The 13,657-nt window shown below is 35.2% G+C and overlaps 1 protein-coding gene across 1 annotated transcript in view; it reads left to right on the plus strand.

The window, feature by feature from the left end:
- The window catches only part of LOC124539754 (protein Skeletor, isoforms B/C), a 44,677-nt gene extending 31,780 nt beyond the window's left edge, over positions 1–12,897 (plus strand). The window contains exons 4-14 of the mRNA XM_047117099.1: positions 809–1,027; positions 1,394–1,594; positions 3,687–3,779; positions 4,667–4,797; positions 5,336–5,448; positions 5,945–6,153; positions 6,997–7,138; positions 7,693–7,816; positions 9,614–9,744; positions 10,314–10,477; positions 11,003–12,897. Of these exons, the coding sequence (XP_046973055.1) occupies positions 809–1,027; positions 1,394–1,594; positions 3,687–3,779; positions 4,667–4,797; positions 5,336–5,448; positions 5,945–6,153; positions 6,997–7,138; positions 7,693–7,816; positions 9,614–9,744; positions 10,314–10,477; positions 11,003–11,161 (1,686 nt within the window). The 3' untranslated portion in view covers positions 11,162–12,897. The remainder of the gene's footprint in view (positions 1–808; positions 1,028–1,393; positions 1,595–3,686; positions 3,780–4,666; positions 4,798–5,335; positions 5,449–5,944; positions 6,154–6,996; positions 7,139–7,692; positions 7,817–9,613; positions 9,745–10,313; positions 10,478–11,002) is intronic.
- The last annotated feature ends 760 nt before the right edge of the window (positions 12,898–13,657 follow it).

The following is a 13,657-nucleotide window of genomic DNA, read 5'->3' on the forward strand; positions in this document are numbered from 1 at the left end:
TATATTCGTTTTGGGTACTATGTAAATATTATTATTGATAATCTTTCGTAAACAATACCAGCTACACTGATCTAGTTATAATAATAGTCCTAATGATGTATTTATATTCAAACAATACTATAGGTATATGCCAAAGAAATTATTTTCTTTGCCTAAATGTCATAAAAATATACGATCATGGCGAAAAATCTTCTAAAAATACTCATTTCCAATACAATTTTTCAAAATAAAAAAGATATATCGCATATTGATTGACTATCTAGAAGAGGAAGGCTATTTGAAAATGTCAATAAAAACAATGAATGAAACCAAATAACGTTTGTCAAACAAGCTCGGCGAGTATTTGTAAGTTCAAGCCAAAAATATCGATTGGAGTCGCGCGCAAACGCGTACTTCCCGCCAAAATTTGACATTTGCCGTGAAAATGCAACACGGAAAAAAGCTAGGACTATTATAATTATAGCGTTATATATATAATTGATTGAAAAAGCAATGTAACTGTTAAAAAAGGTCTCGAGACGTTTTATTACGACGTATTCCTACTAACAATCTTCATCAATCTTCCCGGCTTCGCCCGGGTTCAAGAAATTGCAAATAAAGATAATGTCATTATAAATATATTTTATATCCTATAACACAAAGGGATATAGCTTTCTTCCAGTAAAAATCTTAAGAATTTAGGGACATACAGACAAACAAAGCTTACCTGTTTATAATAGTAGTATATTACTGTTTGCACACACAAATTCCACAAACACACCGTTTCTGCTATTCAAAAATTAATTACAATTTATTTTAAATATTCCAGGTCAATTTCGGCGATGTATTCATTCCTCCGGGACTAGACCCTCCTAGACCTCGTGTGTTGCCAGAATTCAAACGGCTGGCTCATGGGCTAAGATCAGGCAACATAAGCGTTTTAGATGCTAAAACGTTCTACATACCAAACTTGCACTACGACGGCGCCGGTCCAGACGCCTACTTCTGGGTAGGAAACGGCAGCGAACCCAGTCCATTTGGCACTAAAGTGAGTTGTTTCATTACATTTATTTAAAAGGTACTCTATTAAGCAAAGCCAAATGCAAAGCATTGCAGATTGCACAGCTCTGCCTATTAAAATTTTTATCAAAAGCGTTCCAGCAGTTTAGAAGTTAAGTGATATACATACATATAGAAGATTATATGTAAAATTAATTGTTTAAGATTATTAGATTTCGAAACTGTTTGGGCGAAAATAATTTTTAAGGAGATATTTATACTACCTTTGGTGTAATTGCGGTTTATGTAATACTAAACATCAACTTCTGTGGTGTTAATTGCCATTGTTGATTATAAATTAATGTCATATTAAAACAGATATTACTATACTTCCCATCATTTTTTATTTAATTAGGTACCCAACGAAATGGGTTCGTTGAACCCACTCCGAGGTTACCAAGGGGAAGACATCGAAATCGTGCTTCCCGGTAAGCTGACTGCCTACGACGTGGACTGGCTCGCCGTTTGGTGCGTAGAGTACAGACACAACTTCGGTCATGTCTACATCCCTAAGGATTTGGACGTACCACCTGCTTTGGGACAGACTAAAATAACGGTAAGTACGAAAGGAGATTGGAAAACTTTTAAAACAACATTCCATTGGTTAAATCATGAATCATTGAGAAGCCTGTGGGTACTGAGTTTTGATACAGTTAGTGTTCAGGCCTTTTAGGAACTTATTGTATTGTTTCCTGTTGATTGATAAATCAAGAAAAATCCAGTAAAATATTTTCCATTTTCTGATTTCTATTGTTTTGACCCCTTCTAAAATTCATCAAAAATAAAATAACTTAATCTACTTTAAAATATAGGCCATATGCCACAGGTACATAAAAATTGTTCGAATTAAGTACAAATGACTTCGAAAATTTTTAGTACCCATTAACCCAATGATTAGCTCAATAATTTGGATAGGGTAAGAATACCATTATATTAATTAATTTATCATCTATATGCGTCACTTACATTTGCATGTGTGAATAATACATTGCCTTCCATGTGTGTGTTATTAACAGCCAGCCTGGGATCGAAATAATATTTTTATTCCATTTTAGTTTGCCGCTAACTAATTAATTTGCTTCCAGGTTAAACGGAATCCATCAAAACGACCAACTAACCACTCACAAAGACTCATTCATAAATCTCACAATTCTCATCCAATTGTGTCCTTTTTCGATTGGATTCGAATTTAATTTACATTTCATTAATAATTTATTATGTCTTATTATTTATATGTTTATTATCAACCAGGTTTATGTAAGAATAATTAAATTAACCATTTTTAACATCTATTGTGCGTTTCTCTTATGCTTTCCTTTGGATTTGCTAACTTTGGTTTACAGCCAGCTTGGTGGTATAATCCGGTAAGTTATAAAGCTATTTTATTCAAATCTTATCGTGCATACTCTTCTTGTCTGCTAGAAATAATATGGTTTCATAATTATCCAACATTAATCCGTATAATTTAGTTTTTAAGGGTTGTTTCTACCAGGTGACAGGTATTCTGAGTTATTTTTATGTAACTTATTATATTGAGTACTTCAATAATCCTGGAAATAATTTAAGTTAAATGTAGGAATTGAGTTATTAATGCTATGAAAACATCAAGTTGCACAGACAATTAGAAGTTTTGAGTTCTTTGCCAATATTATGATGTTGAAGATTAACTCTACAGGAAATTATTCTGTCAGGAAGCTATATATATTTATGCCTGGTTAGATATCATCCACTTATCGTGCTTTCACCCCCAAGCAGAAATATTTAGTTGTGATCCTGTTATAAGGGGGTGAGTATAACTACAGGCACAAGAGACATAACATCTTAGTTTCCCTGGGAAAGTCGTACATAGGCGATGTAAAGGATGCAAGGGACCAATTACAATCTAGTAAATTGCCAGGATGCCTAACAAAATTTATGAAAAAAGAACCATATATTTGGAACTAGCTGTTACTCGCGGCTTTTACAAATTAACTTAAAAATATTAATTATTAATTGTGGTAAGACCTCTTTGTTTACAATACTTTGATTTCAATTTAAAAGTAGCCTTTGCCTTTCTCAGGCTCTAGACTATGTGTGTATCAATTTAATTTCAATCGATCCAGTAGTTTTGGCGTGAAAGCGATACAGACAAACAGACAAAGTTACTTTCGCATTTATAATATTAATATTGGGAAAAATATTGGTACTGAAAAGAGCGGAGGACAACATGAATTCAACAACAACAACAGCCTGTAAATTCCCACTGCTGGGCTAAAGGCCTCCTCTCCCTTTGAGGAGAAGGTTTGGAACATATTCCAACACGCTGTTCCAATGCGGGTTGGTGGAATAGACATGTGGCAGAATTCCTATGAAATTTGGCACATGCAGGTTTTCTCACGATGTTTTCCTGACGAATCAGCGGTGCTTGCCTGGGTTTGAACCCGCAATCATCGGTTAAGATGCACGCGTTCTAACCACTGGGCCATCTCGACTTGGTTAGCGCACGGCACTTATAACATGAATTCATTGAATATAATAAGTTAAGTTTATAACAGGCCATCATAATTTCCCAAATAACATTACAACTGGTTGTCGATTTCACGATTAATGGTGGAAATACGAGGATTGCATTTCTCGTTCGAAGTTATTAATGAGTTTGGCGATTTCAGACAAGTTCAACGACATCGCAGACTCCTTTCAGTGCCGCTAATAATTGTAAGGAAATATTGGATAAGCGGCTGCAGATCAGATGGGAAATACAGGTGAACATTGTTTTATTTTATTATAATATTGGGCTTTACATAGACATTATTATATGAGACATTTTCCCAGCTGTAACAGATATACAAGCTGTTTATAAAATATATTCTACATATAATCTAATTGATGATTATTCAAATTACCACTTGAGATTTTTTAAAAACTAAAATTTACGTTTTGGATTTTTTTTTGGATGAAAATATTAAAGTTAAATGGTGATTATAAATCGGCAACAAAATCGTATGACTTTATATGAGAATATTCTTCAGGGTGTTTCTGGAGTTAAATTATTTTTTATCTGTGTAATTTTAGCGCATCAATTAATTGGCATAAATTACTTATCTGTACTTAATATTAATTTACCATAAAATAATTAGTTATTTTTCATTTACAAGCGAGTGATATCGAGAGATACATCAAGGTAAAAATATATCGGAAAATACTGAAAGTATAAACTGTATAAGATGATTACTTTTATATTATAATGTCCAAAATTATACATAAATATTGCCCATGTTTTACGCACTTTAACAACTAAAATAAAGAAATCTTAATAAATGGAGTATTACACTTGTTAAACAAACGAGATACTTACACCTCAGACGCTTTGATTATTTATATGATTGGATAGAGAGTCAAAGGCAAGAGCGCTTCCAATAAAGTTGTGGCCTAGTGAAATATGACGTTCGGAATGTGTCTATCGTGGCAGTCACGCACACCAGTTTAAAAAATCTTGTATGTGTTAGTTCTTTTGTATAATAACACTCTATCTAGAAATATAAATAATCTAAGATCAGGCATGACATCCAACCTAACGTAAGTTAATCCCTAATGTTCAGAGCTTTAATGAGTATTAACCATATTCTAAGCTATCGTTATATGATTCCAGGGTGACCACGTACAAATAACTCTAGCGGCTCGTCTCCGCAAGGAACAGTACATGGCTTTTGGGGTGTCGGGTGCTGAAGGCCGCCCCGCCATGTTGGGTGCTGATGTAGTGGTTGCGTTTTGGGATTCAAGGTACGTACACAAAATCGTTAAATGAGAATATAAATTCAATATAACGAATATTTGTAAAATGTTGCCATAACAGGACGCTCGCTGTGAAACGCAAAAGGTTGTTATTGAAATAATTTATAATTAAAGAAAATTTATAAATAGTAGTGTAATATAGTAAAAAAATATAATGTTCATTAAAATGTATGCGTATTCCTTATTATTATACATAATAATATATAGCAATAAATTATAGTCTTTAATGCGCAACAAGGTACAAGAGATCTTATACTTTACTAAAGAAAGAGAGTTCTTTGGGGATGAGATCTTTTGGCTATCTAAATCTAAGTCTCTAGTTAACCCCAAGGCGTGCCAATAGATTTTTAACGTCAAAACTAAGGATACAGTAAACGCATGTGTGATTAAAATTACGCAATCAATTATGCAATCAGAAATGACCTTGAAATTTGACTCATCAAATAATATCAATATCGGCATGATTTGTTATCAAGGCCGGGTAATAATGTGGTATATGAGATAGTGAATGTTTGCATGGTCCCAGGTTCAACCAGCCGCGCGTGGCGGACTACACCATCAGCCACCTGGCGCAGTGCGACGGCGAGCGCGGCGTGTGCCCCGACACGCGCCTCGGCGGCAGCAACGACGCCGTCGTCGGTCTGTATCAATAGCGGGCGATAGCCGAACTTTGTGACATCGGTTGTGTTACGATTATTTGGATTAAATATCGGTGTTAACATACGATTTCAGATATCTTCCTGTCTTTGTGTAACTTAAGATTGCATAATAGGACGAAATGAAACGGATGTGATATCGAAATCGGATTAACAACTTCATCTCCTTCTCACAGATGGTTTACTGTAAAATTAAAAAGAGACGGCAAATATTTCATGAGTTTAGTGCAGTCTCCAGCATTAAAATAACTCCTGCAAAGAAGACAATGACGAATAAAAGCAAACTAATCTTCTGCTACAATTCAACCTGAACAAAATAAAAGTGGCTAAAATCAATTATCCTAAATCCTACTATAGGGCTAAACCTTCTTAGGATTAAACATTCAAGAGACAGTCCTTATCCTGTAAAATGAGAAAGGTCTTGGACTTAAGTCTACCCCTACAGCATAATATTTCTAGATAGCAATTCTTGTTTTCAGTGTCTGGTCATCAGAAGAGCGGCGTAACGACCATAACGTACCGGCGCCCGCTCGCCGCCACGGAGTCCGTCAAGGACAAGGAAATCCTGACGACTCGCTCGCAGTCCGTCATCGCGGCCTTCGGACCCCTCAACTCCAGATACGAGGCCAACGCGCACTCGTTCATGGACACCACCAGGAATGACGTGCAATTAGATTTCGGAGCGCAGGTTCGTCTTTATATTTATTTGAGCAAATGCTTATTCAAACAATTTTGAATCAATGTTTTATAGGATTGTATTTTTCTAAACTTTTATATTGACCACAAAACAAAGATGATAAAAAAGCGTGGATTTAATAACTGTTCCACTGACTGACTTCCAAGCAGGATATATTAATTTAAATAATTGTATTTAATTAACATGACTGTATTTTTTAAATGTTATAAAAGAGTAACTACTGAGTTTCTTGCCGGTTCTTCTCGGTAGAATCTACTTTCCGATCCGGTGGTAGCTTCATTGTAAAATGATAATTCAAAAGTGCTTGTAAAAGCCTGCTTGAATAAACTTTATTTTGATTTTATTTGAAAAGTTATCTTATGTCTCTATTGACTACCTTTACAAGCTATGGCAAACTTTTCAGTGGAAAAAGAATATATTTGTGAGCAAAGTATCGATTTAAAGATAAATCAATCCTGGTTTGAGTGCATAAAAAAAATCTGCAGATTTTACCCACTATCGTTTCTAATTTAAACAGACGCCCCTACCATTGTACATCCAACCTAGAGCCGAGTCGGTCGGTCTTATCAGCCAGTTTTTCTGACTAATGTTACTAACACGAGCTCAATTCAAACCAGTGTTATGCTTGTTAGCTCTCTCCTAATTCGTAGTCTATCTAACAAGGAGTAGCTTTTGGTTCTGATTGCCGAAATTTGATTAACTTCACATAAATGACAAACCTGTACCTCTCCATCGAAAAGCTCTCGCCAAAGAGGGGCAGGACTGCAGTGACCGTTATACTGCGTAAGAGAGTCTGGAGTCGGGGCAGCCGTAGTAATGAGTGGGTGTCCGCAGAGCGACAACTCGTGCATCGGGCTAGCGGAGCTGGAGGAGGGCGGGCCGGCGCCGTGGGCCGCGCGCGTGCTGGCCGGCGTCAGCACGCTCACGGCGCGCATCGGGCCCGCCGGCGGCCGCCGCGGGTACACGCCCGTCACCGGTGAGCGACCGCCCCCCCCCCCTTGCTGACCCTCCTCATACACCCTCCGAACCGAACACTACACTTAGCATTGTTAGGTACAAGCAGTTGAGTACAATTGATTGTACCTAACAATGCTTAGCTTAGCTAAGCTGCCTGTAAATATTACTATTTGTGTTACAATCACATTAACGTCAAAAAGCGATGGTTCACACTCAAACACAAGCGGTGGTAAGGATACGACTCACTTTTGATCATCACTGATATATATTTCTTAGAAGTACCATCGCCTGAGCTATGGGGAACTTTAATGTGTTAGCATTGCTGATTGTTCCATGAAACCTATTTTTTGTAAAGTATCGAGTTAAAGTATTGTAGAAACCTAATTAAATCTTAATTGTTTACTTCTATTTACACGCAGACAATGACATAAATGATGGATTCCTATCTTACGGTAAATAAAAAACTTTATTGTAATGACTAATTATTGTTTTCAATTGTATTGGATTATGATTTGCGTAAATTTTCTAGAAATTAACATATTGCATATATTTAAATCTTTTAAACAATTCTAGGTCACCCTTCTTGGGGCATTGCCTGGTACATCAACGACCTGCTTATCCCGGAGATATATGTGGAGCGTGGAAAGACGTACACCTTCCTGGTGGAGGGAGGGGATGACAGGACTAATCCTGCTAAGTAAGTGCACGTTACTTTTCATATCACAAAACTCAAACTCAAATTGCTTTATTCAATATAGAAGTATTACACTTTCTTATTGATAGTTAGATTAGATTGTTAAAAAATTGTTATTGGAGGCTAACGAAACTATTAATGCTGTATATACCTATTAAGTGTTTGAAGTTGTATCTGTCATTTTTCTGTATTCTTGTTTTAAGTGTTATATTTCAAATACTGTGGTGTATCGATTAAATAAATAAATTAATAAAAATATAGTCAATTGAAACAGTGCCACCGGTTCGGAAAAGAAAATACCCTGACCTGAGAAGAACTGGCGAAAGAAACTCTTCGGGTTTTTTTTTGTCTTTTATTTGCACTTTTGTTAATTTTTTTCATTACCATACAACAACAACAGCCGGTAGATGCCCAATGCTGGGCTTAAGGCCTCCTCTCCCTTTGAGGAGAAGGTTTGGAACATATTCCACCACGCTATTCCAATGCGGGTTGGTGGAATACACATGTGGCAGAATTTCTATGAAATTTGTCACATGCATGTTTGCTGAGCACGAGATGAGTTATAAAGACAAATTAAGCGCACGAAACAGCGGTGCTTGCCTGAGTTTGAACCCGCAATCATTTATTTATTTATTTATTTATAAGGACAACTTACAAAACATACACCATTTATAAGTTTTAAAATAAAGATAATTACATTTTTAGCTAAGTGTTGTTTCAATTAAAAGTTATCACGACATGGAAAAAGGACAATATTTTCTATTAACCTAATACAACTTTTTTTTTCTACTTCTATTATACAAACAAAAAATACTACCAATAATGATACAATATTGGTAGTATTTTTTGTTTGTATAATAGAAGTAGATCATCGGTTAAGATGCACGCGTTCTATCCACTGGGCCATTCATGAGGCACCCATATATCGAGCTTTTTTGTGTACCCAGCTTTATTCAAATGAGTCAAAACCGTTTTGTGGTCAATTGCCAGTTCTTCAGCTACATCGTAACTACTAATATGCCGATCTTGCTCCACTTTTTCAAAAATGGGATCAATTTTGTCCATAACAGGGCGACCAGAGCGAGATGCATCTTTGATAACAAAATTACCGGCTTGAAAACGCTTAAACCAAACTTGCGCTACTCTCACAGATACTGCATTAGGTCCATAAACATCACAAATTTTTTTCGCGGCTTGAGTTGCAATTTTACCTTTTTTATAGTAAAATTTTAAAATGTATCGAATTTCTTCTTTAGATTTACTCATTTTAACAACAACAAAAACAAATGAAAATCACACAAATTCCTAATTTGAATTTGGAAGTGCCTTCTTTAAAATTAAAACTTTTTAATGATACCAAAATCAGCCAGATACAAATGGTATAGCCAAAGAGATTCTATTACAAGTTCATACATACTATATGCGAAAAGACTTTTTCCCCAACCTAATATTACGTGTACTCTTTGAATTTTATTAATTACATTTTAAGGCATTTCCTTATATAATATACAAACAGACCGTCTCATCTCTTATCAATCTTAAGTGTTCGCCGTCTCTCATAGACACAGAAAAGTATAAATTATCGTCATTGGCCTCACAACCTTGATCATAGATTTTATACCCCCTATAAAAACACTGGATGTCTTGATTTTCAAACTGAAATACAAAACGGTGTATGACGGTGGAATCGGTGATAAGTGGGGAATGTCTGGGTCCTTAGGCAATGCACGATTCGTATCCTGAAATATATTGCATTTATAGCTTTTTCATAACTCATATTGTAATTATTTCCAAACCCAGATTCCACCCGTTCTACATAAGCGATTCGTCGGAGGGAGGTTTCGGTCAAAAGAAAGAGGAGGAGCAGAGGAAGCAGCGAGTGTTCGCGGGCGTTGCGTACGACAACGAGGGATACCCGTATCCTACTGCAGGTACTGATACAGGAACAGTTTGCTGTAAAGATGGTAATATAGATCAAAGAGATGACCTCCATGGTCGAGTGGTGTGCACACCACTCTTCTTTACACCACTGTACACCACTTTTCTATGTTGTATTGGGTCTTTTTTTTCTCGCTGGAAAAACGCATTACGCGCTTCCCCCACGCGATGGAAAGTGGGGGGGGTTTGTGGGACTCCCCGGAGCCCTGGACGCCGAGTGCGCCCAAGTACGCCGGGTTTACCCACTAAAAAACCAGCGGTACCCTCTACGTCTTTCGATGGACGCCACGGAATCGCTTACGCATGCTACCGTGACAAGTTGTCTTGGGTCTGGGTGTTTGTGGTACCGTCGTTATTTCTGATTTCCATAACACAAGTGCTTCAGCTACTTACGTTGGGATCAGAGTAATGTAAGTGATGTTGTCTCATGTTGTCTCATATTTTAAAAAGGCAGTAACTAATGAGACTCGTTTTGTTTAAAGGGATAGTACGTTTTCGTGCTCCATAATTTTAGATTTGTGATCATATGGACATACAAACATATTTTCAAAACTGTCCACAGTGGGCCGCTACTGCGAATGGACCCATAAAACGGTGGACCAGTCCGCTACATCGGACACTTTCGAGCAGTACATGCAAACGCTACAGCTGGAATGTAACGAGGGAGAGCCCGCCGTTCTCAACTGGACCGTGGCCCACGAGACTCCTGACTTGCTGTACTATCAGGTAAATAAAGTGTTCCACTTGGAGAGATCTACCGAATTATAATTGAAGCGTCAATGGCACAATGTTTACGGGCCGCCTAGCCCTGTATAAGTTGCAGAATCGGTCCTGACCCTTTGGGCTATTGTGAACGCAAGTGATAAGCTTAAAAGGAGGGGTAAATAGAAATATTAGGAAAATCTTAATTAATTTAGGGCATTATTAGTATTCTTTATAAGATATAGCGACAATATTCCAACAGTTTACTGGTGATATCATAGGTGGTATCATGGATGGCTTTTGTAGAAGTTTAACCTGATACCACTTGTAGCGCTAGCTTTATGCTCAGTTGCATGTGGACATAATTTTCCCATGGCCTGGTCAATCCACAAGACGATCAGAGACAAACAAACAGTAAACTGGCTGGTCTATCCGGTGGGCAACCTTAGGCCCTCATAAAAAGGCTATCATCATTTTCTTCGTAATTCCCATTAGAAAATAATTATATAAACTGTATTGCAACACACATTTATTTCCGTTTTATTCCAGTGTTACACTCACAACAATCTCGGCTGGAAAATACACGTAGTGGATCCCGGGACGCTGGTGCCGCTGCCCGACAAGAGCGCCATCATTAATTCAGCGAAACAGCTGACCTCGTTTGCGTCACTTGTCATATTGACACTGACGCTGACGCTCCACAGATAAGGACGTTCGGATACACGCAGCGAGCTCTGTTACCAAGAAGATCGGATGGACTTATACTTTATTAAAAAAATAATTTTACTATACAAAAAGTAGGTATTTACAAAAACTAATTTGAAATTTTTACTGAATCAACAGAATTTACGTTTGGCATATGATAGATTTAGACTAAATTTTTTATAGTACTTTATATAATAATTGTAACGCAGACAATAAAACGTAATTTAAAAGTTTTAATTTACATAACTTGTGACAATAAAATTGAATGTGAACGGTAGGTTTAAGATAAGATACATTTTTAAACATATTATATTGTGTTTAGGAGTAAGAGTTTATTTCACAAAGGAGGTTATAATGTCGGTGTTAACAGGGCTCGCTCATTGTACAGATAAGTTTTGGGTAAATAATGTCAATCTATATGATATCAATTTCATATCAGTCATTAACTATACTTATGTACAATCTTTATACATTAGTATTTGGTAACTCTCTGTAGAATTAGGGTTTTTTTCAATGAGTATTTCCCAATCAATTAACATAGAACATTTGCAATGAAAAGTGTGAACTAGAGACCTCTCGCTCATTATCTTCTTAAGAAAAAGAGACAGAAAGTTGTCTGTCTGAAACCCGAAGTAAAGAATTTAAGAGATTCATTCTTGAAATTTAGCTTTGTGGTTCAAAAGTAATCAATAATATTGAAAATATTGACAATAAAAAATATTTTTAGATTTAATAAAGTTCTTGCCGTGTGCTTGACAATAAAACAATACATATATATTACTTAATAGATATATATATGTATGAACGATTTTATATATCTATTTGTATTTTAATTAGTTTAAATATATATATAATTATAATGCGTCGATCATATCTGCGATATAATGGCGCAAGTGTGGCCGTAGAGTAAAAATGACAATAAATTGCTGACTTTAAAACATTAGATTTTTATAATACATATTTACATGAATATATAAAATAATTTATTTGAATACAAAATTAATAATCATGTACAATTTCATAGTAATCTTTATGTACTTCTTAGCAATCTTTATATATTAAAATTGTCATATTGAACATTATAAATTATTCCGATTTTCATAAAAAAATATATACAATAAGTAGGTTATATAACATTTTATAATATAATATTTTCACACAATACCGTATACAATATAACTAAAAAAAAATACAAAAATATAAACGAAGGTACGATTCCAAACTGTTTATCAGACAGTGGTCGGACACCTCTACGTATTACGTAATAATGGCCAAGACCTCGCTAGCTCAGCCAACGAGTCGTATAACGCGCACATTTCTATCAATACCGATGTCCGAATTGTTCATACTAACTGGCCAACTCAGGCTTTTATGCAGCTAGAACAACCCTGCTAAAAGAACATGACTTGTTTTTGTATCCAAAAAGTCTTTTAATAATATAAATCATAATAAATCTTACTACCTTAAAATAAGATAGTATTCAAAATATTTATAAAATAAATAACCAAGTAAATAACTAAATTATATTGAAGAGAACAAAAAATTTAAAAATAATAGAACTAAAAAAAGTAATAAATTTCTAGAAACTTTGATAACGCGGTAATTCTTCGATTTGATAAAAGCAAATTTTATTTTTACAAATAGGCAAAGGTGTAAAACAAGAAAATCACGTATGAGAAGGTTTTACATGTACGAGAATTTTTTTAATGAATTACTCACTCTTAAAGGACTACTTGCCATTTTTCCTGTTCTTGAAGATTTATGGCATTGTAGCAAAAAAGTATAATGATAATGGAGTGCGAATCAGATAATTATAAAACAAAAGAGTACTCTGTACGATTCGACCGAATACAAGATCCGTACACCGAATATAAATCACAGACCTTAAAACATGATTAATTAAAATGCGGCTTCTCGTTCTTAACTCTGATATATGACGATCTCTATACCAATTTTTTATAAATATTTTGATTAACTTATTAAATGATTTGTTGTCAATCTGGTCAAATCGTGTCGCCTGAAAATTAAAGTAAAGTGTAATTGTTAAAAATCAAAGTCCGCGTTGCAAGGCAAATCACCATAGACACTGGGGTTACCAGAACTCAAAACGTTTTAAAATGTAAATATATCCTTGACAGCTATGGTGTAAACATATCTGTATCATAATATCATTCATAACCTTTTACAATTTTAGCGAAAAATGTGAATTAAACTTTGACAATAATAAGTCTATTGCTAACATTGTTACCTACTTGTATGAGTATTTTAAATTGTATTAAATATTATAAAATTATTAAGTAATTATTAATCTTTGATGTGTTTTGGAGTTTTCTTGCTTGAATTAAAATAGCGAATTTTTCTTAGGTGTATTATACGTGTGTAGATACTGTGGTTTCGTTCGGGAAAACATCTTGTCACATTTCGTGTCATTAATCGATTGTGTTTTAATGAAAAACAAAAATAATTTTAGTGTTAACACACATAAAACAGCGTTTCGGT

The sequence above is a fragment of the Vanessa cardui genome, chromosome 23 (genome assembly GCF_905220365.1).
Source record: "Vanessa cardui chromosome 23, ilVanCard2.1, whole genome shotgun sequence".
In the NCBI taxonomy this organism is placed as follows: Eukaryota; Metazoa; Arthropoda; class Insecta; order Lepidoptera; family Nymphalidae; genus Vanessa; species Vanessa cardui.